The following is a 27,572-nucleotide window of genomic DNA, read 5'->3' on the forward strand; positions in this document are numbered from 1 at the left end:
CACTTCCTGCAGTGCACTGACCCGTTCCAGGAATACAACATGCTGTGCTGTGTTTGAGGCAGAGAAAATTGGCAGGCTCAGACCCAAATCCCAGCCATGCCTTAATTTCGACCTACTTTTAAACTATGTTTCAGGCAATCATCCCTGTGTGTGCCATCCTGGGGGCGGGGATGGCACATCAGGTTTCTCTTGAGGCTGCCGGGGCAGCCAGTCTCTGGGGCATGTTAGATCAACCTCTTTTTTCTTTCTTTTTTGGTTGCCCTGTGGCATATGGAGTTTGCAGGCCAGGGGTCAGATCTGAGCTGCAGTTGTGACCTATGCCTCCGTTGTGACCACCGCTGGATCCTTTATTCACTGTGCCAGCCCAGGATCAAACCTGTGTCCTGGTGCCACAGGAGCCATTCCGATCAACCTCTTTTCTTTTCACTATTTGTCTTTCACGTATATCTTTTTCTCCAGTGCCCCCGGCTTTGGTTTATGTGTCTGAGTGGCCGTAACGGGCAGGGCAGGAATAGGTACTAGATATACGTAGGGCAGTCCCGCCAGCTCTCCAGGCTTCAGATCCCATCAGTCATGTTCTGCAGGCAAATATACTCTCCTACGGACTGTATACAGTTGGCAGAACCAGGTCCAAACCCCTAGCACCCGTGAATGTGACCTGACTTGGGAAAAGGGTCTTTGCTGATGAAATGAAGGTAAGGATCTCACTATGAGATCAGCCCCCATTCGGGTGGGTCCCGAATCCAACGACATAGATTTGGTGTCCAAAGGTGTCCTGTGAGAGAGAGAGAAGGAGCACTCACACCGACAGAGGGGACAAGGCCTGTGAAGACGAGACCGAAACTGGGTCTGTGCCACTCTAAGCCAAGCGAGGCCCATCAGAGGAAGGAGAAAGGCATGGAATGGAGTCTCCCTGGGCGCCTCCAGAGGGGGCGAACCCTGCCGACACCTTGATTTCGGACCTTTGGCCTCCAGTTGTTTTAAGCCTCCGTGTTGGTGGCAGTTTGTTAGGGAAGCCCTAGATCAGAGACCTGAGCCACTGTCCCCTTCCGAGCCAGGACCACCACAGGCAGCTTTCCTGAGAGTGTGGCCTGCACTCCTGCTTCCAGGGCCTTGGCAGCCGTCCTCAGGTGGCTACACGGTGCCCAGAGGTGCTGTGAGTGCCCACCCAGGAGATGTCTGTTCCCCAGCATAGGAGACCTGGGGCCCCTTGTGGGTGCTGGGCTCTGCAGCTTTGGGAGGGGTGGGAATGACGTCCTTGTCCATATCCGATCTGTCTGCTCCAGCCTCAGCCCTTTCTTCCTGTCTGATCCACAGGCTGCTTTCGAGCTGTTCTTCAGCAATTTCTAGTTCTTCGTCTGCCTGTAAAACAGCCTCCATCTCCAGGGCTAAGTGCGAGGAATAGAGTCCAAATTTGGCCTTATGACCAAACCTTGCCTCGTGCGGACTTTGCTGCAAGGAGACATCAAAGGCTTGATTCCTCGTGACTGGCAGGCCTTCGGCCCAGGGACGTGAGTGGTGCCTCCGCAGCAGGCACTGAGCATGCTCTTGACATCATGGCTTGCTGGCTCAGGGAGCCCTGGCCTTGGCCAGGGTGATACTTACCAGAGAGGTGATCTTTAGGTCTGGCCATGCCTCACTGAGCTCATTAACAACCTGGTTTGGGAGCTCCACGCCATGGGCCGACTCCAACATGCTAGCTGTACCAAGAATTGTGAAAACATCCGAGCGGGCACAGACCACCTCGTGGGCCTCTTTGGCTTTTAATGGCTGTAAAGTGATAAACGTGGTCAAGCGGTCCGGGTAACACAAAATAAACTTGAACTCAGCATCAGCACTGGACTGCATCTCAAGCACTTCAACTGGGCATCTGGAGTCAACGTCCTTAAAGGGCATGGGCTTGGGTGCAAGGCCTCTCTTGGGTACTGCGTTCTTCTGGTGGCACTGTTTCCACAGTGTCAGATATAAGACAATGACTTCTTTGGTGACACTGCCGTATTTCCCTTGCAGCTCCTTGAGGCTGCACGTCTGCCCGCCATGCCCAGTGTTGGGATGTGTATCGTGAAGCATGGCCAACAGCTCTTCCTTATGCACGTGGTACCGTATTTGAGCTCTTTCTCCATGGCAAGTTTCTCTGTGCCTTGTACAGAGATCACGTCCTATTTTGCTGCCTGGCGATAAGCCACGTGATGACTTCCTCCCCTTCTCCTTAGCTTTGTTGACTTCCCAGACTGCTTGAGAGTAATTTTCTTTGGAAAATACCACGTGATATTGCAACTGCTGTTGTCAGCTAATTTTGTTACGCTGAGAAGAAACTTTGCTCCCGGGAGTTCCCGTCGTGGCACAGTGGTTAACGAATCCAACTGAGAACCATGAGGTTTCGGGTTCGATCCCTGGCCTTGCTCCGTGGGTTAATGATCTGACATTGCCGTGAGATGTGATGTAGGTTGCAGATGCGGCTCGGATCCTGCGTTGCTGTGGCTGTGGCAATAGGCCGGTGGCTACAGCACTGATTAGACCCCTAGCCTGGGAACCTCCATATGCCGCAGGAGCGGCCCTCAAAAGGCAAAAAGACCAAAAAAAAAAAGGAAAAAAAAAAAGGAACCTTTGCTCTCATGTTACGTGTCTCTATTTCCCTTGTATTCGAGACACCAGGGGAGTCCCTTCCAGATCTCGTCATGGAGAAGTGCAAGAAGGATCCTAAGAAAGGGAGAAAGAAACAGAACAAAGTTAAAGTCGCTGATATTCCACCTGGAAGACTTTCCTGCCAAAGTTTCTCATTAATGTTTCATCTTTTTTTTTTTTTTTTCTTTTTAGGGTCATACCTGCAGCATATGGAAGTTCCTGGGCTAGGGGTCAAATTGGAGCAGAGCTGCAGCTGCCTGCCTAGGCCACAGTCATAGCAACGTGGGATTCCAGACACATCTGTGACCTACACTGCAGTTTGCAGCAGCGCCGGATCCTTAACCCACTGAGCAAGGCCAGGGATTGAACCTGCGTCCTCATGGACGCTATGCTGTTCTTAACCCTCTGAGCCACAACAGGAACTCTAAGGAGAATTTTAAATAAGATATATACAAATACAGGAGTTCCCGTCGTGGTGCAGTGGTTAACGAATCCGACCAGGAACCATGAGGTTGCAGGTTTCATCCCTGCCTTTGCTCAGTGGGTTGGGGATCCAGTGTTGCTGTGAGCTGTGGTGTGGGTCACAGACGCAGCTTGGATCCCACATTGCTATGGCTGTGGTGTAGGCCGGTGGCTACAGCTCCGATTGGACCCCTAGCCTGGGAAGCTCCATATACCGCGGGAGCGGCTCAAGAAAAGGCAAAAAGACAAAAAAAAAAAAAAAAAAAAAAAAAAAAGATATATACAAATACAAAGGCACAATACAAATATACAAATACATATATGTAAGATATATATATGCAAATATGTAGTACAAATTTTAGATTTTAGGCAAACAGAATAATGAAACTCCTTAGCTCATACAGTGAAACCTAATTAACCAGTTTTTGTTAATCAAACTGGAGAGATAATTGGAAATCTCTAAGGCAATAATGGGCTTTTTTGGACATGGTATGCAGAAGTTCCTGGGCCAAGGGTCAAACCCACACCACAGCATTGTCACTTATCCACAGCAGTGACAATGCGGGATCCTTAACCTGTTAGGCCACCAGGGAAATTCCATTTCTTTTAAAAATAATATAAATGGGAAAATATTGCTAGAAAGCACTACATAATAACAGTAAACTGAACTTGAAGTTATAACACCAAGGAGGGATTTTTAGTTTTTCCCAAATCAACTTAATTTCTTGGCTGGAGTCTTATCTTCATTTTAGGGGACTCATGGAGCAAGCAGTGGGATTTTATATATATATATATATATATATATATATATATATATACACACACACACACACACACACACATATATATATAGTTTTTGTTTGTTTTCTTTTTTTGGCTGCCTTGCAGCATATGGAGTTCCCAGGCCAGGGATCCGATCTGAGCTGCAGTTGCAACCTAAGCCACAGCTTCGGCAACCCTGGATTCTTAACCCACTGTGCTGGGCTGGGACAGAACCTGTGTCCCAGAGCTCCCTAGATGCTGCCAATCCCATTGTGCCACAACGGGAACTCCGTGGTGGGATATTTTTAAACGCTGGATTTCCCTTCTCCATCATTTACAGGATTAGTAAGTGAAGGCTGGGTCCTTACCCTGAGGCATCTCGTTCTCATAACCTGCCAGCATCGCGCCCCTGGGGCAATCCTCCTGAGAGGCCTAACCCTTCCAATCTTTGGTCATATCCTTTGGTCTTATCTACCAGCTGCTGCCACAGGGACGGTTATGTCGTGGGGCCTGGGCTACGGAGCAGTTGCAGCAGGACTGGGGAAGAGACGGTGGAGGTCCCGGGCACGGAGGCGTGCCCACATCCATGACTGAGCGGGAGTCATGTGAATCTTACACAGAGAAAAGATAGCAGAGGTAAAGGGAAGGTCTCATATCCAGCAGGATGAGCCCACCTTCGTGGGTGAGGAGGAGGGCTTTTGTCCCTTGGGGAGGTCTGCAGGCCTGGCTTGTCTTGATGCTGCCTGAGCCGGAGCCCACCTATCTCCAGAACAAAGTGGAGAGTCCATGTGAACTTGAGCACTCCAAGGTCAGGAGACAGTTTCAGGTACAGCCTTGATGGCTCTGGGCAGAAGCAGCTCAGTCTGTTTCCAAAAAGAAAAAATTACACCAATGGACACAGAGGTATGTCAGAAATGATCATGCCAAAAAGCAAGATCTCAAAAGGGTCCACACTCTACCAAGATCGGAGAATTCTTCAGGCAGAGAATGTGATATTCAGGTGTCTGCACTGAGGTTCCTTAGTTAGAACAGCTCCTGGATACAGGAAGCTGATGACGCCAGGGGAAGACTTCATATGATGATAACAGGAATTCCAACAATCTTAGGAAAACAAGATCCCCCAGATGCTGGCCATCAGATGCAGAGCTGAAGGGCAGGGCAGAATCCTGCGAAGCGGAGAAAGATGGAAACATTTAGAAGCTCTGAGCAAGAGTCTTGGTTAAGCCGAGCCTGTTTCCAGGTCCTGAAGGTCCTCCGCTAAAAAAGGCTTTTGAATTCCCTTGCTTAGCCTCTCTGGTTAACCATGGAATATTCCTGATTCTAATGCACTACTGGCCATAAAACCACTGACTTGATGACAATTTTCTTTTGAGAGTTGAAACAGAGGCCTTATATAAGTGAACACATCCAGATTTTTGAAATGTGAAAAATACGCTTTTCAGAAGTGAAGAAATACATTATTTGTAAAATGCTCTTTACTCTAAGCTTGAACTCAGGATCCTCAGTGCAAACTGACATTTTAAAGGCTCTGATAAGTCCTGCAGTAAAGGAAAAAAACAACAGCTTGTTTCATAACCAGCCCCTCATAATCAATGACATAATCATTGACATTCATTTGTTTCCCAACTAATATCTATTATCATTCTACAGTCCTCAGAAGAGACATGAAACCACAAGATATTCAATTCAATGGGATCCAGGAAGAGCACCTTCCAGACTCCTCAGGGAAACCAGCATCTCTCAGAAACTGACTGGCTGCATTGGCTGCTATTTGAGGCCCCTCAGGGAACCATGCAGGAAGGAAATGCCTCATCTCCATCCTATAAAAGGATGGAGAAGACATCCTGGAAACAGTTTTATTATCAAAAATTGAAAAAACCTCAGTCTTTCTTTTTGCCTTTTGAGGGCTGCTCCTGCGGCATATGGAGGTTCCCAGGCTAGGTAATCAGAGCTGTAGCCACCGGCCTATGCCACAGCCACAGCAACGCAGGATCTGAGCTGTATCTGCAAACTGCACCACAGCTCATGGCATTAACCCACTGAGCAAGGGCAGGGATCGAACCCGCAACCTCATGGTTCCCAGTTGGATTCGTTTACCACTGTGCCATGACGGGAACTCCGAAAAAAACCTCAGTCTTTAATATGAGAAATGGTCCTTACACTATACTATGAAATTCTTTCAAAAAATTTTATAATAGTTGATTTACAATGTTGTCAGTTTCTGCCGTACAGCAAAGTGACCCAGTTATATATATATATATGTACAAATATATACTTTTTTCTTGCATTATCCTCCATCATGTTCCATCACAAGTGATTAGATATAGTTCCCTGTGCTATACAGCAGGATCTCATTGCTTATCCACTCCAAATGCAATAATTTGCATCTACTAACCCCAAACTCCCAGTCCATCCCACTTCCTCCTAATAGTATGAAATTCTAAAGCATAACTCAAGGGCCACGACTGGCTAATAGATTTTTTTTTTTTTTTTAATTTTTCGGCTGCACCTGCTGCATATGGAAGTTCCCTGGGTTGGGGCTGAATCGGAGCTGTAGCTGCAGGCCTAAGCCACAGCCACAACACCAGATCTGAGATGCACCTGAGACCTACACCACAGGGCTGGATCCTTAACTCAGTGACTGAGGCCAGGGATTGAACCCACATCTTCACAGAGAGAACATGGGATATCCTGCTGAGCCACAACAGGAATCCTGACACATTTATTTTGGTTATTTTATCCAGTGTGTGTTTTTTTAAAATCTAATGATTTACCTATAATTACAGACTGGGAACTTTCATAAAAAAAATCTAGATTTCTGGCTTTCTTGAAAATGGGAAGATGCTGTCACAGAGTGAGCTTTGCTCCTTTGCTATAACTGGCTGGAGTGGAGGGGTAGCAGCTCCTGTTAGATAGGGAGCTACACTACTAACTTCTTCACCTGACCAGCCCACCCCTGTAGTTTTCTGAGTTTCAACACCTGTTCTAAAACAGAGTGAAAAAAACTAAACGTGGCCCCAAAGGAAGGCGGCCAGCTTCCTGGTGTCCTGTGCTGGTGGCCTAACTGATGAAATGAGCTTGTTTAGAGAAAGAACTCCCTTTCTCACCCACCTGTGAGACTTCGCTTTGGCTGTCCGGGACCTGGAATGTCCTTCCCTGGATCTTCCAAATCACGCCCAGCTCAAATCAGCATCCTTCCATCCTTCGCGCTGCATTCAGCAGCTCCAGCTGACAGCTGTCTCTCCCTCCTCTCACTGGAGCGCTTTGCTCGGGATTTTTGGTCAACTGGTTCAGAACGGGGCCAAGGCTTCTACCTCGCTGTATCCCCCAGAGGGCCGACGAATACAGAGCTGAGACAAATGGTGTTGAAAGGACATTTGTAAAACACAGGTTTTAGGTGTAGTAGAGAGGCAGTGCACAGGTATGATTAAGAGACTAGGCTTGGGAAGTCAATTTCTGACTCTATCGTGTACTGTGGGCGTAAGCTGGGCAGTTGCTAAGGCTTCAGTTTCCCCAACTATAAAATGGAATACTAGTCTCCAACACGAGTTGTTAGGAAGACTCGGTGGTAATGCAGATAAACCAGTTAATACAGCGTCCCCGCACGTTCCACAATGCAAACTCCCGCTTAGTCCTAAAGACCTGGCTAAAAAAAAAAAAAAAAAAAAAAAAAAAGCCTTGGCTCGGACATCACCTCCTTTGTACCGCCATCCTCCCCTGACTACCGCGGCCTCTGCACCACCGCGCCCGGCTCCACACCGGGCCCCGCCCACTCCTCCGAAGGGGGCCAGTTCCGCTGAATAAGTAAACCAGGCCCGCAAGGGAGCAGAGAGAGGCCTGAGACGACCGATCAGGTAGTTCTGCATGACCGCGACACTTGGAAGCAGAGGGATGCATCAGCCCCAAGGTCGGGAGCACGCCCCACCCACCGCAGCAGCTCTCCGCCCCGCCCCGCCGGGGTTCCCGCGGCCGACCGCGCCGGAAGTGGCTCCGTGCTGACCGGAAGCCCCGCCCCGCCTGAGGGGCGGCCCGCAGACGCCGGGCCGGGAAGAAGCCGTATACTTGTTCTCCGCTCGTAACGCTGCTTCCGGGCGCTGCCCAGCTTGCGGGTGAGTAAGGGCTCCAAGGTGACACCTGGGGCCGGCGGAGACGTGACCTTGGCTAAGCCAGGCACTACCTCAAGTCTCAGGCGGCAAACTCGGTTACCCAGTCCCATTCGTTGTTGTAAAGGCTCCCAGGTAAGTGCACGCCTCCCCTGGAAAGTAAACCGCATTCATTGTCCCGCGGGTTTAGATGCTTAAAGTGAGGAAGGGCGGAGACACACAGGTGTTACCAGTATTCTGCACCCTGTCAGTCCTAAGAGAACCTGCATTTTTATTTTTAATCTGTTCAGGGCCGCACCCGCCGCATATGTAAATTCCCAGGCTAGAGGTCCAGTCAGAGCTGAAGCTGCCAGCGTGTTCCACAGCCACACCATATCACAGCCAAGTCTGCGACCTACACCACAGCTCCGGGCAATTCCGGATCCTTAACCCACTGAGCAAGGCCAGGGATAAGCCGCGTCCTCTTGGACAACAGTCGGGTTCTTTACTGCTGAGCCACGACGGGAACTCCAGAACCTGCATTTTTAGATGAACACTTTTTGCTTCTCATTGTAACTTAATGATTTGTTTTGGTTCTAACGGCACTCACGCAACACCAGTGCACAAAACAAGCTAGTAAAGGGGGCCCTTGGCTATTTCACTACATCCCAGAATTGCTGCTGCCTGCTCAAAACAAAACACACCACAATTTTATTAGCCCTAATTCCAGAAATACTGGTTGAAAGGAAGCATTTAAATTATTAAAGAGCTGGAGTTCCCGTAATGGCGCAGTGGTTAACGAATCCGACTAGGAACCATGAGGTTGCGGGTTCGATCCCTGGTCTCGCTAAGTGGGTTAAGGATCTGGCGTTGCCGTGAGCTGTGGTGTAGGTTGCAGGCTTGGCTCAGATCCCGCGTTGCTGTGGCTCTGGTGTAGGCCGGCGGCTACAGCTCTGATTAGACCCCTAGCCTGGGAACCTCCATATGCCGTGGGAGCAGCCCAAGAAATGGCAAAAAGGACAAAAATAAATAAATAAACAAATGAAGAGCCAGATTAAAAAAAAAAAAATTATTAAAGAGCTGATGCTCAAAGTTGGTTAAAAAACCAGCTCTCTTAAACAGTACTTTTCTTAGTGGGATCAAGCCACAAAACGGGTAGTCTGCTCCTAGATAGCCAGTATCACCTGCACTCTGAAAACTGACCCACTGGAAACTAGACAGTGTTCAAAAGTACCAGACATAAACAGAGACTCTTCATTTTAGGTTTTTAATGAAAGTTCTATACATGATTATTTTATTCCTGCATCTTCTCAATGGTTTCTTCCTTATATTTTCCCTTTTCCTTTCCTACTTGGCGAGATTTGGCTTTACGTTCAAGTATCTTTTTGCGGTCCTTGTCCAGTTTTAGTCTAGTGATAACCACCTGCAGGAAAATAAGAAAAACACTTCTAAGCTTTAAATAGATAATGAGCAATACAGAACACATGGAAGGCCCAATATTCAGTCCCATTTCCTGACCTGTGGTAGTGGCCACCGTAACACATCAGTGCCAGAGTGTGGGGGATTCCTGAACCCCAAACAAGCCTGGCTTGTGTTCCCTAATGCTCAGCCAACAAAGAAGGCAGTGCAGCATCAGGGCCCATCCTCTTCTGTGCTTCATTGCAAAATCAGCTTTTCTACTGTAAAATTTACCATCTTTTCTACTCTAATCTCGGGTTTATAAGCTAACCAAGTTGTACACATTTTTGTTTCTATAGTAACTTTAGAACTGTAGATTGGAAATTAAATGTAGCCTCCACATATACTTCAGTGCAGAAAGCTTTAGTGAAGTCATTTAACAGGTCTTATTGCAACAGATCTAGTCACTAGGACACCTAGACTATGCTAAATTTTGGTCTTATGAAGGAAGGTGTGGCAAGTGGGAAGAGAGCACTGAATGAGGTCTGGAAATAGAGCAGGGCACCCAGAAGACGACCTCTGCCGCCACGGAGCTTCTAGCCGGTAAATGGAATGCTGGAGCACAGGGGCTCCACGCATTGTATCGTGGTCAGGTATGGCCCCAGTGACAGGGCTACATTTGAACAGAGACCTGATGAGAAGGGCTAAGAGTGCTCCAGAGAACAGCAAGCATAAAGGTCCAGAGACAGGAGAACTTGTGTAAGTTTGGGTGTCTAGTGACATTTAAAAAATAGACCCTTGGGTCCCCGCCCCCAAATTCTGCTTCAGTAGACCTGGGAACTGAATTTTCAATTCTAGCAAGTTGTCATGGCTGTAGGAGCAGCAGATGCCATCAGGCTAGAACGTGGAGAGTGGGATAGGACGACGGCAAGAAATAGCTGGTGACTGGAGATCAGGTTGTCTTGCAGGCCACTGATGGTTTTTTTTTTTTTTGTCTTTTTAGGGCCCCACCCGTGGCATACAGAGGTTCCCAGGCCAGGGGTCCAATCGGAGCTGTAGCCACTGGCCTTCGCCACAGCCACTTGGGATCCAAGCCATGTCTGTGACCTACACCACAGCTCAAGGCAACACCGGATCCTTAACCCACTGAGCAAGGCCAGGTATCGAACCCACAACCTCATGGTTCCCAGTCAGATTTGTTAACCACTGAGCCACGATGGGAACTCCACACTGATGGTTCTTATCACCCCACACGGGGTATATAATAATCAATATGACACTGTGGCCTGAGCCATCAGGAGGATAGCACTGCCAGAGGGTGATGCAGTAGCAAATGTTGAGGGTTCAAGGACAAAACCAGTTTAAACTTGTTAGGTTTGAGGTATCCATTAGCTAGCCAAGTTGAAACGCAAAATAGTCAACGGGATATTGAAGTCTCTTTGGAATAATGGAGATGAAGATGACTCACTGAGCCAAGAGGAGGACCAGCTGCCAACTGTGTCAAACGCTGCCTTAAGTTCTAAAAACTCTAGGAGTCAGTCACTGACTGTCACTGTTGGTGACCTTGGCAACAGCTCATCTAGTGGTGGGGGCAAAAAATATGATTCGAGCAAAGAATGGGTAAGTTCTCACTCTCAGGAGATACATATTGTAGTAGACAGAGGTGAAGTTTTGGGATGCTTGTGATACACCGAGGGTAGGGAAGAGGGGGAAGGAATGTTTGCTGAATTCTAGGCGCTAGATAGGCAGCAGCTGTTTTTCTGTACTAGCGAGTGTTTTGACTTTTCTGTAGTTTGAAGCTTAGATTCATGGTGCCAACATAAGATCTGAAGAGACAAACACCTCAGTATTTGAACAGGCACAAGTGCATTTATTACCTTTATCTCAAACATAATTGTCTTTGAATTGAGAGAAATTAGAGAAAGCAATATTGGAGAATTCACATTAAGGACCAAGACATGAGGATGAGGCCATACCTTCTATTTTCACTTGACTGATATCACTAGCAGTAGGCTCTAGCCTCTAAGCCCTAGACTTTCCCCATCTGCAAATGGCTTCTTACTTACTCGCCAGGGCTGTAAAGCTTGCCTTACCTTTTACTCAATTCTGTTTAATACACAGGGTACCAGCTCTATGTCATCTAAAAATTACTGTATTTCCTAGATTTTAAGACCTATCCATTGTTAGATTGATGAATCAGTTTACTAATAGCTTTTAAGGAAAAAGTACATAAATATACATACAGAATGTTAAAGACAGCCTGACTTCATAAAAATTTAGAACACTCAATTCAAATACAGTATTGGCTTTATGACTGCTTTGCAGCACACCTAAAATCTCTTCAGATGGGATTGCTCTGCAAACAAGCAATTTGCCAATAACTGCTGTGCTTGCCTCCTCCCGTCAAGCATCCGCAAAAACCTCAAGAACACCCACCTTGCTGGGGTGAATGCCCACATGGACAGTTGTGCCATTAGCCTTCTCCCGCTGCACTCGTTCAATGTAGATGACGTATTTCTTCCTGTAAACCTGGACTACTTTGCCAATCTGCTGCCCCTTGTAGTGCCCTCGTACAACCTAAATGCAGAATTCAAAAATAGCAGATATAGGTGGATAAGAGAACATTAAACCTGTCGGGAACACTATGAACCAGGTAAACATCACTTCCTCTATGCGGCTATATATATGCCCTTCCAGTTTTCAAAGACCCAATCATTAATGGAAGCGTGCCAGTAATTCTCTCTTTGGCTTTAACTAACCTGCAAATAAACTATACTCCATATAAATCTCCAGTGATGGCCGGAGCATCCCTACAAAAGACGACCCATCGGCAGTTCCTGCTGTGGTCCAAAGGGATTGGTGGCATCTCTGGAACGCAGGGACACAGGTTCCTGGTGCGGTGGGTTAAGGATGCAGGGTTGCTGTGCAGTGTAAGTAGCAACTGCGGCTCAGATTTGATGCCTGGCCCGGGAACTCCATATGCTGTGGGGCAGCCAAAAAAGGAAGCCAACAAGCTCACCTTGATTTTTTGACCAAGTTGACAAGGAAACTGTCACCCCATCTCAAAAGGAACAGGCCAGAGGCCAAAAATATTTAATTCACAACCCATTAAAGTGTCCAATTCACTGCCAGAGAGTGGGCAGCAGCTAATATTTAAGGGAGCATACCAGTTCTTTCCCAAAGGTTAACTAACTTCATTCTCTACCCAGGAGTCCCAGTGATTGGCAGCTTACTAAACAGCTTCTGAACAGATGTTTCCTTCTGGTCAGACTTTCTCATGTAAAAATATCTTGAAAGCAGAGAAGACTGCCTCCCAAATCTCCTGGCAGTTTTAGCACCAGCACAGAAGGGACAAATGGCTGTTCTCAACCCCTACCACTATTTGGGAACTTTAATAATGTTGCTAACATGAAGTTGCTTTAGAGACTGCTTGAATCTTTTAATCAGGTAGGAAACATTTATAGAAAATTTCACTTAAATAGATTTGACAAATTATTTACTAGTGTTTGCAAACAATCATATGAAACATGATTCAGTTAGGACTTCTATAGTTTGGATTTTTTGGGTCTTTTTAGGGCTGCACCTTTGGCATATGGAAGTTCCCAGGCTAGGGGTCCAATCCGAGCTACAGCTGCTGGCCTACACCACAGCTTACAGCAACGCCGGCAACCCACTGAGTGAGGCCAGGGATCAAGCCCCCATCCTCATGGATGCTAGTCAGATTCGTTAACCCTGCTGTCTGGATTTTGACTCAGACACACAATTGTTTACTAGTCCTCAAATGCCTCCTCAACAACCAAACATACCCAGAAAAAAATACTCCCCAATCTAATGTTATGGTTCCAAGCCATCTTTCTTTTGTTTAACTATGACTGCATCTGATACTTGGGGCAACTGATTTTCACCAAAGTAAAGGTGAAGAAAGCAGCACACTTTTTATACTTTAGTCCCTGGCTCAACATCTTTCTACTCCGTGTTCTGGGAGCCAGTGTCTCAGATGTGTCCCTTGCAGAACGCAGTCCACCGTCTATGCCAAATGTGTGGGACATCCGCTATGATGATAAGAACACAGCACATACCTGAACTTCATCGTCCTTTCGGATGGGCATGGATCGAACATTGTACTTCTGTCTCAGCTCTTTGGAAAGAGGGGAAGACATAATCTTCCTGCGAATGTGGGAAGGTGCATTGAAATGCCTTTTACGGTTCTTGCTTCGGTCGGAGGTCACAAAAGGATTGAACTTCATTTTGGCTAAATAAAAAATTAAATGTAAACCCTTACACGGCCAAAACCTCACTCAGTTTATAAACAAGTAACTGCAACAGTTTCATCTCGAACGTTTACAACGCTCACAGAAATTGTCATAAATCCTTTAACTCCACCAAAACAGAACTTTCCACTATCAACACTTGTTTTAAACTTCTTGTGTAAGGAAGCTAAGATAGGACTTACATCTACTGAATTAGGGCAAAGCAGATTGACAACTCAATTTAAATAGAATCACGTTTTAGAAAGACCAATCAACGTTAGCCTACGGAGTGTGAGCACATTTGAACCCCTCCACAATGAATGAAACCAGGCTCCTCATCCCGAACCTGGAAAACGCACAGAACTCGAGTCCAAAAAGGCGTCTGACGGGCGAACGCGATCTGAAAGTTCTGCACATTTACCAAGAAACTATATGGAGATCATTACTTCGGAAACCACACTGCACAGGCTAGATTCCATCGCAACAGGCTCCCTCCCCTTTAGCGCTGGTTTCCAAGTCCCAAAGTCTCTCTCCTCCTCCCCCAGCCCGGAGGCCCTTTGGATAGGGGAAAAACAGGCCGAGACCATCCTGGCCCCCCTCTCTGGCTGCTACTCGACCTCCAGAACATGATCTAGGTCCCCGGGATCGAGAGCCACCGTGCTCGTGAACGGATGGCTGCAGATTATATGCACTGTCCGGGGAAATTCTCACCCGCTGGCGCTTCAGCGATGGCCGCAAAAGGGAAGAGAACCACAGTCGTCTTCCGGTTGTGTAAGTTTCCGAGAGATCTCGCGAGACAGATGTTTCTTGGAGCGAGAGAGGCACGGCGTTGACGGCGGAGAGGAAACTGGGAACGAAACTGATGACTACCGACCTCTTGTGTCTCGGAGGGGAACTGTGAGGGACTGCAAAACACTTCTCCAGGTCCTGGTTCCTCCCTTGGGAGCTGTGGGTTCCACAGGTGAGTTCTCTGGGAACAGTGGTACCTGGGCGAGTGGCGGGGGCTGCTCAGGCTCTGACTCTTGCTGCGGGTGTTGAGGGAACGAGCGGCTCCAGGGACCCCTGCCCCTTCACTCCCTAGCGCCCGGCGACTGGTATCCCATTAGCCGGGAAAGAGCAGGTCCTATATTTGAAAGCAAGGTGGCGCTGGGATTCCGGCAGGCCGGGCACCTCGATTACCTGGACAATCCCGCCCAAGCCACGGGCGTGGGTCTGTTTGGTGTGTCTGTCCGGTAGCCAGCTCCAGCCCCACGGCCGCTGCCGCCCCCAGGCCGCGGCGTGTGCCGACTGCTCCGTGGGGTCCGCCCGAGGTTCGGCTCCCGCCGGCAAGAGGCCTTCCAAGGACTGGGGCCCGGGTCCTCCTCCCACCCCGCCCAAGTAGGTCCGCGTTTTTAACGAGCTCCCAGGGGACACCGAGGGTGCTGGTCCAAGATCGCGCTTTGAAGGAGCGCGGCGTGGGGAAGCCTTTCCCGCCGAGAGCTGTGCCCTTTTCCGAATTGCACTGCCTGCTCTCATTCGGTTCAGGATCTGATGGAAGCAAGGCAAGGGGGCGCGCTCCCCTTGCAAAAGGACTGCACTGCGGGGTGAGCGCCGGCCGCGCCCCTGCTGAGGGATCGGTTTCTGCTGAGTGAGTAAGGCGGCTGTCATGCTGGGGGAAGACACGCGTTGCGTGGTACAACGAGCAGTGAGCTTTCCGAGTGTTGGGGACACTCTTCCACTCCCTGCAATTTTCGCTCCTTTATTCCACCAGACAGCCTCGGGTCCTGGTATTGTCCCATTTTACAGATGGGACACTGGACCACAGAGAAGTGAGAGGAGCTTGTGCGAGGTTATAGGAACCCATATAAATCCTGTCATGAACAACAAGGTTATATATAAATCTTGCCTCTAACCAAGCCATGCAGGCTGGCTTCCCAGCCCCTTCTCGTAATTCTATGTACAGTCCCATTTGTAATACCCCATTGGGTCAAGTCAAAGAGTGGATTCAGTCAAGAACAAATGTTTTCATGATTTAAAAAGAGTTGTGTTCTTACACATGCTGTGAAGAAGTTCCCCGGGGTTTTATTTGTAATTCAGGAATCCAGGGGTTGCCAGTTGTGGTGCAGCGGAAATAAATCTGACTAGTATTCATGAGGATGCAGGTTTGATCCCTGGCCTTGTTCAGTGGGACAGGCATCCAGCGTTGCCGTGAGCTCTGGTGTAGGGTGTAGGGTGTAGGTCGCAGATGCACTTCACATCCTGCGTTGCTGTGGCTGCAGAGCAGGCCGGCAGCTGTAGCTGGGGTTCAGTCCCTAGCCTGGGAACTTCCATGTGCTGCAGGTGCAGCCCTAAAAAGATAAAAAGAAAAAAAAAAAAAAAAGCAGAATTCTCGTGCTGCAATTGATTTCAACAAATGTTTATGGAGCACTTTCATGGGCCAGCTCAGAGTTGCACACTGGAGCTACAAAGTGGAATTAGTCCAAGTTCGTCCCTGCAGGAAACTCATTGTCTAAGAAGAGAAATAAAAGGAGATCAATGACCCCAAGACCCCAGAAAAGCGCTCCCTGGGCCGGCAGCACTTGGCACTTCTGTGCTGTGGGAAGAGGAGAAGCCTGGGGTCAGGGAAGGCCTGGGCTGAGGTCACCCTTGACTGAGGTTGGAGGAGTGTTCAAATCAGCTCCACGCAGCAGCGGGAGAGCTTGAGGGAGGGCTGGAGGTGGAAGGCCCCTGACCCGTGGTCTGGAGCTCTGGGAGCCAGGTCTGGGTGGCTGGCCTGAGAGGCATTCAGAGAGATGCCTGGGGGGCGCCGGCGTTGAGCTGAGTGTGTTTCGGACACGGGAAGCCGGGGAGTTGGCGCGGACTCCTGCCTTCCTGTCTGCTCTCCATCCTCTTGCTTCTTCACGTCTTTGCTAGTTCCTTCGTCGGCTCCCCAGTCATCTTCCTCTCCTCCCTGTGTCTCAGCCTCCCGGCTTTCTGCACTGTCACCACCCTCTCAGGCCACCTTCCCTCCCTCCCTCCCACACCCTCAGCCTGCCCTTTGGAAGCCTGACTGCCTTCTACAGGGTGAGATTTCTACAGACCCAACACCCAGATGCTGGAGGCCTAGTTGCAGACTCTGTTTATCTTCCCTGGTGGCTGTTGGGTGTCTGGGCCCTACCCGGCCTGGCTGCCCTCGCTCTTGCTCACATTCCTCTTCCACGAGGCCTTTTAAACTGACCCCTTAGGGTCCTTTTACAGGCAGTCTTTGTGAAGCCCCAAGACCCACCAAAGCCGGTGTTGTCCAGATGTCCTGCCTGCATCCCTGGGCAGAACTGTTTTCCAGACACCAAACCCTGGTGTTTATTTATTCATTTGTTCCTTCAGTCACTCATTCATTCCCTCGAGCCTTTTTCAAATATTTATCCAGCTTTCCCCTTCTGCTGACCTCTGTGCGGGGCGCTTGGTGAGCTCTCCGCCAGGTCAGCAAGACCTGGGAGCACGTGGTCTAGGACGTGGAGGCGGCCGTGTCCACAGACAGGCCTGAGCCAGTGTCTGCAGGCACGGTGGGCTGCGGCGGCGGGGGGCACAGCCTAGGAGCGGCCCCTCCTGACCCTGCTGGGGGGACGGGAGGTCTTTGTGGGTAACCCTTGAACGGTTTCTGGAAAGCTCGGTAGAAGTTCTCCAGGTAGACACGGGGGGAAGGGCCCGAGCCGGGGCCCAGAGGCCTGCACCAGCCGCCTGGGGGAGCCTGCCGTGGTTCGTGCGGAGAATTAGTTGTGGCGTTGGTTGGTCTTACCTGGGTTAGAGGGGCGTGGAGGCAAGTGGGAAGTTGTCAGGATGGGCGAGGTTGTTTATTTGGTGCCCGAAAAGGACATGTGGACTGAGAGGGAGAAGTGGCGATTGCGGAAGAGCTGCCTGAGTCATCAGGCTTCCGTGAGGGCAGAGGTCCCAGGCCTGAGCGCAGAGAAGTCTGGACTGCTGAGCCCAGGCTCCTGGCAGCCCCAGCCCCAGGCCGCCAGCCACGGATGGATCCTTCCACCTGCCTGAAGCCAGGCTATGCAGTGTATCTGAGCGTTAACCGGTGTCGTGATGGGAGGTGGCAAAGTGTGAGTGAGTGTGTGCGTGTGAGTGTAAGGGGCCGGCCTCTAAACAAGGGGCGAAGGAAGGAGTAACAGTTTATGTTTAACCGGGACCTCTGCCTCTGTCTCCATGTAATGTTATCTTCCTCTAGTGCCCTAACCCCAGGGTGGTTGCTCAAAGCAAAACGTTTTATTTGAGAAAGAAAAGGAAAGAGGAGTTCCCCGGTGGCGCAGTGGATTAAGGACCTAGCGTTATGACAGCAGGGTTCAGTCCCTGGCCTGGGAACTTCCACATGCCCTGGGTGTGGCCAAAACCAAAAAGTCTCCCAAAGAAGCACAATAAATGGTGGGGCTCAATGAAATCCGTAGGAACTTAAGAACAATGAGAATATTAACCTTTTTAACCTTCCTTCCTGGGGTGCCTCTTAAGCCTAAGATGTCACACCTCGAACCGGACCAACCAGCCCCACAGAGCCAGCAGCTGACCCTCTTGAACCACAGGACAAGCAGTCTGGCGGCTCGCGAATGTTCTTGGGGCCAGATCCTCACCCGGTAACAGGTATGTTCACTGAAGATCTCTTTAGCTTCTGTTGAAATTTTTCAATTTCAGTTTTCAGTAATACATATGTTTACTTCGTTCAAAAAGTCAGAAATTGGAGTTCCTGTCGTGGCGCAGTGGTTAACGAATCCGACTAGGAACCATGAGGTTGCGGGTTCGATCCCTGCCCTTGCTCAGTGGGTTAACGATCCGGCGTTGTCGTGAGCTGCAGTGTAGGTCGCAGACGCGGCTCGGATCCCGCGTTGCTGTGGCTCTGGCGTAGGCCGGTGGCTACAGCTCCGATTCAACCCCTAGCCTGGGAACCTCCATATGCCGCGGGAGCGGCCCAAGAAATAGCAACAACAGCAACAACAACAACAACAGACAAAAGACAAAAGACAAAAAAAAAAAAAAAAAAAAAAAGTCAGAAATTACCAAAGGGAGAGGGAGACGTTCCCTCGCTGTTCCATCACTGTCTCACCCCTTCCCAGCTCGTCACTGTTCACGAGTGGTTTGGTGTCTCTTCCCAGTTGCTTTAAGCACAAGTAACCCAATTGGGACGTAAATCCCATCTCCCCCCCACCCTTTTGCTTTTTAGGGCCGTACCTGCGGCACATGGAAGTTCCCAGGCGCGGGGTAGAATCCCAGTTTCAGCTGCCGGCCTACACCCCAGCCACAGCAGTGCAGGATCTGAGCTGCGTCCTCAGGTCAGATCACGGCTCAGCTCACGGCAATGCCGGATCCTTAACCCACTGAGCGAGGCCAGGGATCGAACCCGAGTCCTCATGGACACTAGTCAGATTCGTTTCTGCTGCGCCACGATGGGAACTCCCCATTCCCCCGCTTTCCACACAAGTCAATACCCCGTGTTCCACATCTTGCCTTTCCCCGTTGGCCGTTGGTTTGCGGGTCCTTCCCTGTTCTTTTTATAGCTGCATGATATTCCCTGCGTCTTAAGTTATACAACCAGCCCCCACCTGATTGGCAGGTGGGATTTGCCCAGGCCTTTAAGGGACGGTGATGCAGTTATGCTACAATTGTGACATATGTCAGTGCCCAAACATTCAGATACATTTCTAGAGTGGGAATTGCTGGTCGAAGTGGACATTTTGGTGAATAATGTCAAATTTCCCTTCCTAGGATCTTTGTCAGTATACACGCCTACCAGCCTCCCCTGCTGCTCTGAGCCTTGGCAGCAGAGTGGGCTTTGAACCCTTTCAGGTTTGGAGAGTTCCCGTTGTGGCTCAGCAGGTCACGAACCTGACACAGTGTCCGTGAGGATGCAGGTTCAGTCCCTGGCCTCGCTCAGTGGGTTAAGGATCCAGTGTTGACCGTGGCTGTGGCATAGGCTAGTCACTGTAGCTCCGATTCGACCCCTGGCCCAGGGTGCAGCCATGTAAAAAAAAAAAGGAAGAAAAGAAAGAAAAGAAACTTTCAGGGTTTGACAAGCTTCTAGGTAAAAAATGGTATGCCAGCAGAATTTTCATTTGCATTTCTTTCACAAGTGTGGCTAAGTAAATAATTTAAGAGCCATTGGCATTTATGTTTTTGGACTGATTTTTTTCATTTAAAGTGAATTATCCTTTGAGTTCCCTTGTGGTGCAGCAGGTTAAGGATCCGGCATTGCCCCTGCTGTAGTTCAGGTTGCAGCTGTGGCACAGGCTCCATTCCTGCCTTGGAACTTCTGCATGCCACGGGCGCAGCCAAAAAGATAAATGAATTATCCTAAAAGTCTAAGCTCAGTGCTTTCCACATGCATTTGCAATCCGTCTGGAATCTTTGAGAAAATATATACCTTTATTTAAAAAATAGCTTTTGACATTCTTTGAAAATAAGTGGGGTCTACACGTCACCACAGAACAACAATCTAGAAACACTACAGGTATTTTGAAATTAACTTTTGGCAAACACAACAGAATCCAACAAGACTAAAGTCAGGGCCCCAGAAATTCATGACACAGGTTCAAAGCAGCCTAGCTGTGGTTAAACCTGACTCACTAGAGTCTTCGTAAATGTTCCATCGTAATTTGTATAATACATGCTTCCCCCCAGCCCACCTGTATCTCCCCCAGTCGGGTCTGTGTTCTTCTTTCGTTGGAAAAAGAGCATAAAGAATCCCGCAGGTGCTCTCAGTCAGCTGCCCCCGTGACCCCGTGTCACCTGCGGTGTGGGTACCCTTCGCTAATGGTCCGCAAGTGACCCGCACCGCAGGCTCTTAGGAACGAGGTCAAAGTCAGACGGAAGACTTTGCGGAGAGAGGCTCGGCCCGTGCAGGGCCCAATGGCTGGCACACCTGGGCTTCCAACACCCACCTCTTTGAGAGAGTGGCTTGAGGGATTTGCTGTTTTTAACCCTAAAATTAAGATGTCGGCCCCCTGACTTAATGGGCCTTAATAAGGAGGAAATAGCTGCTCCTGAAAGGCTTGCTGCCCAGACAGGCCCCGACCAGAGGTTCTTCTAGTGTCCTCAGCAGGGATCCCCAGCACAGGCGGGGTCCCCAGGTGAAGTGACAGTAGTGTCCCTGTCGGGCACAGCTGTCTTCCTCCCCACCCTCCTCGCCCAGCTCAGCCGGGGAATCCACCTCGGAAACTGGCCCGGCTGGTGTGGCCTCTAATGAGTGGTTGGTCCCTGGGAGGAGGAGGACCTGGGCTGGCAGGGAGGCGGGAGCCCCCAGGGGTTCACCACCCGCATAGTTCTCGGCTGACGCAGGTCCTGGCCACCAGGCTTCCTCTGCCCTCGCCGCCCTCTGGGCTGTCCTTGAAACCCCCTGGGAGGCTTGGGGAGCCCTTGGGCTCTGTTAGGCGGGCCGTTCTGCTGGCCTCTGTCAGCAAACCCCCGACTCCTGGTGTGGCCTCAGCCCCCCTTTGCTGTTCCTTCCCCAGGGCTGCCTGCCACCCCTGAGGTCAGCTTCCCCCTCAGGGAAGACCTTCCAGGCTGGTGATTGGGCGTGGGGGGGTGCCCGCTGGCCTGGCGCTGAGGATCACGGAGGGGGGCTGAGATTCTCGGTCCCATGCCACCTTTTCTGTCTGTCCCTGGGAGGGAGCCAGAGGACTGGGGCCGGGGGGGTGGATTCTGACCTGGAGGGGTCCTGCCATTGTGCCCCCATCCAGCAAGATGTGCCAGCAGAAGTTCCTTGTCCCCCACACGGAACCCCACCTGGCCTCAGGGAGGTCACCTGGCAGATAAGGACCTCTCCTCCCAGCCGCTGAGCCCACCTGCCCACCTGGCTGGTTCCAGCACAGAGAGCGCGGAGAGCATCTGCCGAGGGGTCGCTGCCGCCCTTGCTTCTTGGCAGAGGCGCCCGTCACACGTCCCTCCCTGGCCTGGAACCTGGACTTTCCGTTTCAGCCCAGAGCCCAGGCTCAGCCCAGCTCTGGCCTCAGATATCCTGCCTCCCTGCCCTGCCTGAGCTGCCCCCCGCCCAAGGGTAGATGCCAGTGGGCCTCCCGCCTGCCACGGCCATGGCCAGCCCGGCCGCGTGAGCGCGGCCTCTGAACGGGCTCGGCAGCCCCTGCAGGTGCCCTCTCTCACACCTGCTTCCTCACCAGCAGCACCCAGGGCAGGATGGCGGCCACCACGGCCACCACAGCGATGAGGGTGATGAGCAGCAGGGCCCGGGAGCGGCAGCAGAAGGACCGGGTGGAGCTGGGCGCCGGGGAGGCCTCCGAGACCTCGGCCAGGCTGCGCCGCGGCAGGACGCTGTCCTGCTCCCCCAGGGGCATCCCGTGGCGGCTGATGACGAAGATCTGCGGCTCCCGGGGCAGCCCGGGCGGCAGGTCCACGGGCAGCTGGCCGCTCTGGCTCGGGGACGGCCCCCAGGCAGGCGGGGAGGTGGCTGGGGGGGTGGCGTGGCCCAGGGTGGCCGGTGGCGGCCCAGGGGGCAGGCCCACGGGCACGGCCAGGGTCTGGGAGCTCTTGTCCAGCTTGGAGGGCCAGCGGGAGCTCTTCTTGCTGAGGAAGGTGACGTAGCGGCAGACGGGGCAGACGATGGTCCTCTGGACCTGCCCGTCCACGCAGGTGGACAGGAGGTACTTGACCAGGCAGTCATGGCAGAACACGTGGCCGCAGCTCAGCGTGCGCCCGGCGCCCTCCAGGTCGCGAAGCCTCTCGTAGCACACGGGGCACTCGCTGCCCGAGCTGTCCTTGCTCTCCCCCTCGGACATGGCGCTCGGAGCCCGGGGCCGCAGCTGAGGTGGGAAGGGCCGGGCATCAGCGCCGCTTCCTCCTCTGCCCGCTCCCGACCCCGCCCGGACTCCCTCTGCGCCTCTGCTTCCCCCGCCGCCTTTTCCTCCTGTCTCCCTCCGCGGCTCTTCGGTGCCCGCGGAAGGGACCGGGACCCTTAGGAGGAGGGCGGGGGCGCCTCTGGAAGGGGGTTAGGGGACTCCGGAAGGAGGCGTGTGGAGCAGGAGGAAGGCGTGGCCTGCCTGATCTGTCACCTCAAGCACATCCCCACCTCACCTCTTCCTGGGTGGGTGCCCGAAGCGGAGGCAGGAGGACCCATTGCCCAGGGCCAGATGCTCCCCCGGCCTCAGTCCACTGTGGGGCTGTGCCCAGAGGAGCTGTGTTCCAGAAAAGCTTTTGTGCTGCTCTGTCTCCCGCTCAGGGGTCGGCTGACCCCTGGGTTGTACCCAGCCCCGGGATCACTATTCCTCTGCGCTAAGTGGGGCTGTGAAGCAGTGACAGTTTTTTTTTTAAGGCTGCACCCAGGGCATATGGAGGTTCCCAGGCTAGAGGTCTAATGAGAGCTACAGCTGCCGGCCTACACCACAGCCACAGCCACGCCAGATCCGAGCCACATCTGCGACCCACACCACAGTTCATGGCAACACCGGATCCTTAACCCACTGAGTGAGGCCAGGGATGGAACCCACAACCTCATGGTTCCTAGTCGGATTCATTTCCGCTGCACCACGATGGAAACTTCAGCAGTGACGGTTTTGAAAATAAAACTCATGGAGCTCCACAGCAGTTAAGGATCTGGCGTTGTCACTGCGTGGCTTGGGTTCGACCCCTGGCCCCGGAACTTCTGCGGGTGTGGTCGAAAAAACGAAAACCAAACACTCAGAACTTACGCGTCCAGGTGCCCGCCGGCCCGCCTTGTCGTCAAGTCAGGGAGCCATGAGCTCATTCCGCCGCCCACCACGGCTCGGTCATTCCTCAGATTCTTCTCAGAGGCCCGCCCGAGACAGCGAGAGGACTTCTGATTAACCTCTGCGAAGGCAGATTGTCATCCCTGGAGGATGTGTCTGAAATTTTTGAAATAGCCAAAGAGAAAGCAAGTGAGTGCCAGGCACAGGCACTCGGGGTCAAAGCTGGGGAGTTTCTGCAGAGTAGCGGGTAGGTTTCACACCATCTGAGAGCTCAGGAGAGGCCTGCGGGTGCGTGTGCCCAGCAGTGGTGGCTGTTGGGTCAAACGCAGTTTCCCAAGGTGGTGATCAGAGGGGAACCCCTGTTTGGGTACACGATGCTCCGAGTGCCGTCGCTGAGCCTGGCGTCCCTAGCCTGTGCTGCGGAGTCTGAGCTCGCCCAGCGCAGCCTCTCTAGAGGAGCCGTGGTCGCCTGTCATTGATCCATTCTTCCCTCAGGGAGTAGACAGAGGACCCCTGAACCCCCGACACCTGCACCTCTGCGGCAGCCCCAGACCCCAGAGGTGACCTGGTGGGAACAAGTTTAGTTAATTGGAAGGACAAACTAGAGTTGGTTCAATCACAAATCTTTTGGAATCACGCCCCCTTCCTGGCTTGGTTCCAAGTCCATTTTGCCCGGATGAAATGTCCCATATTCCGGGGGGTGGGGGGTGGGGGGGGCTGCTGGTGCTCCAGGGTTAGCGCTTGGCGCTTTCGCCTCTCGGTGTGGGTTCATCAAGCTGCTACACACCGTGGCCGAAAAAGGGATTAAAAAAAAAACAAAAGGAAAATGTCCCATAACCAAGAAAGAGCAAAGATGTGTAGAGGAGGGCAGGGGTTTTTTGAGGTGGTGAGTGTGGCCTCCGGGTTGGGGGAGGGGCTTCAAGTCCTTGACGTGTCGTGACTGTCTGAATCCCCCATCTGAGCCTGTTTCCCGTCTCTAAGGTGGGCTCGACAGCAATAGACCTCCTTTCCTCTCGGAGTTGTCCAGAGTATTAAGCGAGCCGACGTGCGGGACGCGCCTGGCCCAGAGAAGTGCTCGGTGAACTGTGGGGGCCTCGTTAAGGCCGGCTGAGTCCTTTCCCCTCCTGGCATCTGCCTTCCCTGCCCTCCCTGTCCTCCCCTGATGTTCCCTGTGATGGAGATGACCCAAAATATCACCCCCCTGGCAGAGGGCAGCACCCCTCGAATTAGAATAACTGAGCAAGAGGACAATAGATCAGGTAAGTGATGCATAATGAATAATTAAGACGGCAGTTCCAGTCTTTCTCAGTCATTTGTCGTTTCATTACACACTTGCCAGTGTCTAAACCAAACTGGGGTCATTCTTGGGATGACCTTGAATTTCTTGAGCCAACCAACTGCTAACAGTGTCCCCGAAGGTCACAACTCCCCACAGGCGCGTGCCGGCAATTCCTTCCTTCCTTCCATCCATCCTTCCATTTATCCAGTTATTCAACACATACTCATTGAGCGCCTGTTGCATACTAAATACTGAGCTGTGCATTGGGGATCAGTGGTAATCAGACTCCTTCATGAAGCGTCAGAGCCTAGTGGACATTTAAAAAATTTCTTGGTGAAAAAGATTTTTTTTTTTTTTAAAGAAGGCATGATGATTAATAGCTGAGGTTGTTTGGGTAACTGAGAAGTAGGTATCAGGACAGGCAGAAGTCAAGCAGATGAGAGAATACTTGAGGCAAAATGGACTTGAGGTCACTCAGTAAAGTCTCGTTTTATAAGGAGGCAGACCCAGGTCCAGAGATGAGGAAGTGACTTGTCTGAGGTCACCTGGGAAGGGGAGGGACAGGGAGACGGCAGAGAGAGACTGCTTGATTTCCTAGCTGGTCTGGAAAACACGAGAATCCCTCGATAGACCGGTGAGTCGATATTAGCTCCTTGGCACGAGCAGGGGAGCTGGGAGGAGCACCACGACCTCTCATCCGAGTTTGTGGAAAAATTACAAGGACGCAGGAATGCAAAAGACATCCCAGGTCCCACTGGTGGCCCCTCCGTGCAGTCCCCTCCTCCTGTGCTTTGGGGAAGGTGTGCCCCTCATGTCCAGACAGTGCCACCCACCCTCCGTCCCCGCCTTCCACCTCTTTCTCAACTTCCCTCCGCGTGTCTCTCCCTCTCCCCTCATTCCTTTGCATTCTCCATCCTCAAGTTCCTCTTAGGGGCCTGACTCTGTCTTGAGTCCTGGAGCAGGAGAGAGGGCAGCAGAAGAAATGCAAGGGGCAGGCTCTGGGAGTTCCCTGGTGGTGCAGTGGGATCCCACATTGTCACTGCAGTAGCTTGGCTCGGGTTTGATGCGTGGCCCAGGAACTTTCCCATGTTGCAGGTGTGGCCAAAAAACAAAGGAACACGCTCTGGTTTGGGCACAAACCAGCTAAATAGCAGTGCAAGACAGTCTATGCCAAAGGCACCCCGGTTGGTGCTTCAGGAAATGGGAGAGGCGGGCTGGAAAGACGTCCTAGATGAGATGGGACCAGTGTGGAGCTAATAATAAATAATTATAACAGCGACTATTTATTGAGCACTAATTATGCGCTTGGCATTTTGCGTCCCTTCCTCATTTATTCATGACCACTCTGGGAGGTAGATATTATCTCTGTGTTACAGGTGAGGGAACCGAGGCTTAAGTAGCTTGTTCAGAGTCACGCTGCTGGTACAGGCAGACCCAGGATTCGAGGCCAAGTCAGCCTGGCTGTGCAGCTATGCTGTGAGCCACCGCCTCTAGCCAGGGTTCGGATTTGCATCCGTGGCTGGCCTTCCAGCCCTTGATGGAAAGAGTGAATGAAGAGTCTAGCAAAATAGGAGGTCCCCGCCCTCACACCTCTACAGAGACACTGGTTTAACAAACAGCCGGGGGTGACAGCACCTCACAGGAGCTCTAGAATCCAGTTGTAGAGGCTAAATAGGTCCAGCTTTTCACGCATCAATTGTACCTCTGTAAAGGGTTGTTTTTTTTTAAAGGAATAGATGAGGAAGCACGGATATAAAAGTGACTTCCCAAACATCTCTAGTTGGGGTGACTAAACAGGGCTGCCACTCCAGCCCCCCGGAGGCAGGGGTTGGATCAGGGCTGGCCTGGGGGAGCCGACCCCCTGAACCCCAGTGCCTGGCTTCACCCACAGTAGAGCCCACTGTGAGAACTGGTGGGGGGTGTCACCCGCCCAGGCAACCCCTGACCCCTCCACTTTGTGACAGTGAGCCTTGGGACACTCCTAGGTACCTGTTTCCCTCCTGGGTCCCCAAGGCAAGACTTTACAGCTTCAGCCTGACCGTTCCCGCACTGGAGACACCACACACAGACTCCCACACCCAGCATCATGCCCGTCAGGGCAGGACCCTGCCAAGCTCCTTCCCCACCCCCAGCCCAGCCCCCAGACTCACCTTGGCTGGGACCAGGGCCAGCAGCATCCGCCTGTCCGCCCGGGGCCTCCGTGGAGCAGGTCTGAGCCACCAGAGGTGCTGGGCGGGTGGCTCGTCGTCCCGCGGCTGTCACTGATTTCCTAATGACGGAGCAGGCCCGGAGGACAGCGCCAGGAAGTGAATGTCACCCAACCCGTTTGAGGCTGGGAGGCTCTTGGCGTTGCCCAGGGGTTTGGCCCCTGCTGGAGTCAGCTGATGGCGGTGAGGATGCTGGAGAGGAGGGGCCCCTGGCCTGGGGAGGAGCCCACGGATGGGTCTCACAATGGGGGCAGTGACCCAGGACCCCTCTGACTGAGGCTCCCCAGCCGTGGGTCACCCCATGACGAGAAAGCCATGTTCACAGGCCTTCCAGCCTCCTGGACCCGGTTCAGTGATCCTTAACCTCCCCCGGCCGCCGCGCACAGGCTGAAGGGGTAAGACCGAGTCAGGAAGGCTCAGGTGTTTGGGCGACGTGCTTTCGTACTCTTGTCCTTCATCCCGCCCCCCAAGGGGCTGCGGGCTCCCAAAGACCAAACACCTCTGGGTTAAGGGAGGCAGGGGAAACCAATGAAGTTGAAATAGGCGTCTGCATGGAAGTCCCTGATGTCACGTGCAATAGAAGGACGTCCCAGAACCATCTTATGAACCTCCTTATGGAAATGCTAGTATATGATCATATTTATGGTGGAAAGATCTGGAAGAATTCACATCCAACCTGATAGCTGTTATCTCTGGAGGAACTTTCTGACTTAGACGTTCCTATGCTACGTGAATGTGTGTTTCTTTCGTGATCAGAAAAGAATAAGACAGGAGCAGAGCTCCCTGGTGGCTCAGCGGGTCTGGCTCTGGTGACTGCTGTGGCGTGGGTTCGCTCCCTGGCC

The 27,572-nt window shown here is 51.8% G+C and overlaps 3 protein-coding genes and 1 long non-coding RNA gene across 10 annotated transcripts in view; 1 reads left to right on the forward strand and 3 right to left on the reverse strand.

Annotated features, from left to right (window-relative positions):
- LOC102163526 lies at nt 2,533–8,793 on the reverse strand. 4 transcript variants are annotated; one of them, XR_001304436.2, is made up of 4 exons: nt 7,544–8,793; nt 6,961–7,199; nt 4,218–5,015; nt 2,533–2,700 (listed from the first exon to the last, which is right to left on the reverse strand). It is a non-coding gene; the product is annotated as an uncharacterized LOC102163526 (long non-coding RNA). The 4 variants fall into 4 exon arrangements; XR_001304437.2 differs by lacking the exon at nt 7,544–8,793 and having other exon boundaries at nt 4,218–4,712; nt 4,809–5,015; nt 6,961–7,526; XR_001304435.2 differs by lacking the exon at nt 7,544–8,793 and having other exon boundaries at nt 4,524–5,015; nt 6,961–7,526.
- On the reverse strand, nt 9,185–14,325 carry RPL26 (ribosomal protein L26). 2 transcript variants are annotated; one of them, NM_001243458.1, is made up of 4 exons: nt 14,291–14,325; nt 13,409–13,581; nt 11,766–11,906; nt 9,185–9,354 (listed from the first exon to the last, which is right to left on the reverse strand). In NM_001243458.1, exons 2-4 carry the CDS (start codon nt 13,574–13,576, stop codon nt 9,226–9,228), a joined length of 438 nt encoding a protein of 145 aa, NP_001230387.1. In that variant the 5' UTR covers nt 13,577–13,581; nt 14,291–14,325; the 3' UTR covers nt 9,185–9,225. The 2 variants fall into 2 exon arrangements, with proteins under 2 accessions (NP_001230387.1, XP_020921824.1); XM_021066165.1 differs by having other exon boundaries at nt 14,197–14,322.
- The window catches only part of NDEL1 (nudE nuclear distribution E homolog (A. nidulans)-like 1), an 86,574-nt gene continuing 73,770 nt past the window's right edge, over nt 14,769–27,572 (forward strand). For both annotated transcript variants that reach the window (XM_005657047.3, XM_021066087.1), the window contains exons 1-2: nt 14,769–14,956; nt 18,047–18,175. The gene's annotated coding sequence lies outside the window, so the exon portion shown is untranslated. The remainder of the gene's footprint in view (nt 14,957–18,046; nt 18,176–27,572) is intronic.
- RNF222 (ring finger protein 222) lies at nt 19,933–27,561 on the reverse strand. 2 transcript variants are annotated; one of them, XM_013990066.2, is made up of 3 exons: nt 26,674–27,561; nt 23,227–23,400; nt 19,933–22,341 (listed from the first exon to the last, which is right to left on the reverse strand). In XM_013990066.2, exon 3 carries the CDS (start codon nt 22,315–22,317, stop codon nt 21,682–21,684), a length of 636 nt encoding a protein of 211 aa, XP_013845520.2. In that variant the 5' UTR covers nt 22,318–22,341; nt 23,227–23,400; nt 26,674–27,561; the 3' UTR covers nt 19,933–21,681. The 2 variants fall into 2 exon arrangements, with proteins under 2 accessions (XP_013845520.2, XP_005657110.2); XM_005657053.3 differs by lacking the exon at nt 26,674–27,561 and having other exon boundaries at nt 23,227–23,758.

The sequence above is a fragment of the Sus scrofa genome, chromosome 12 (assembly GCF_000003025.6).
Source record: "Sus scrofa isolate TJ Tabasco breed Duroc chromosome 12, Sscrofa11.1, whole genome shotgun sequence".
Taxonomy (NCBI): Eukaryota; Metazoa; Chordata; class Mammalia; order Artiodactyla; family Suidae; genus Sus; species Sus scrofa.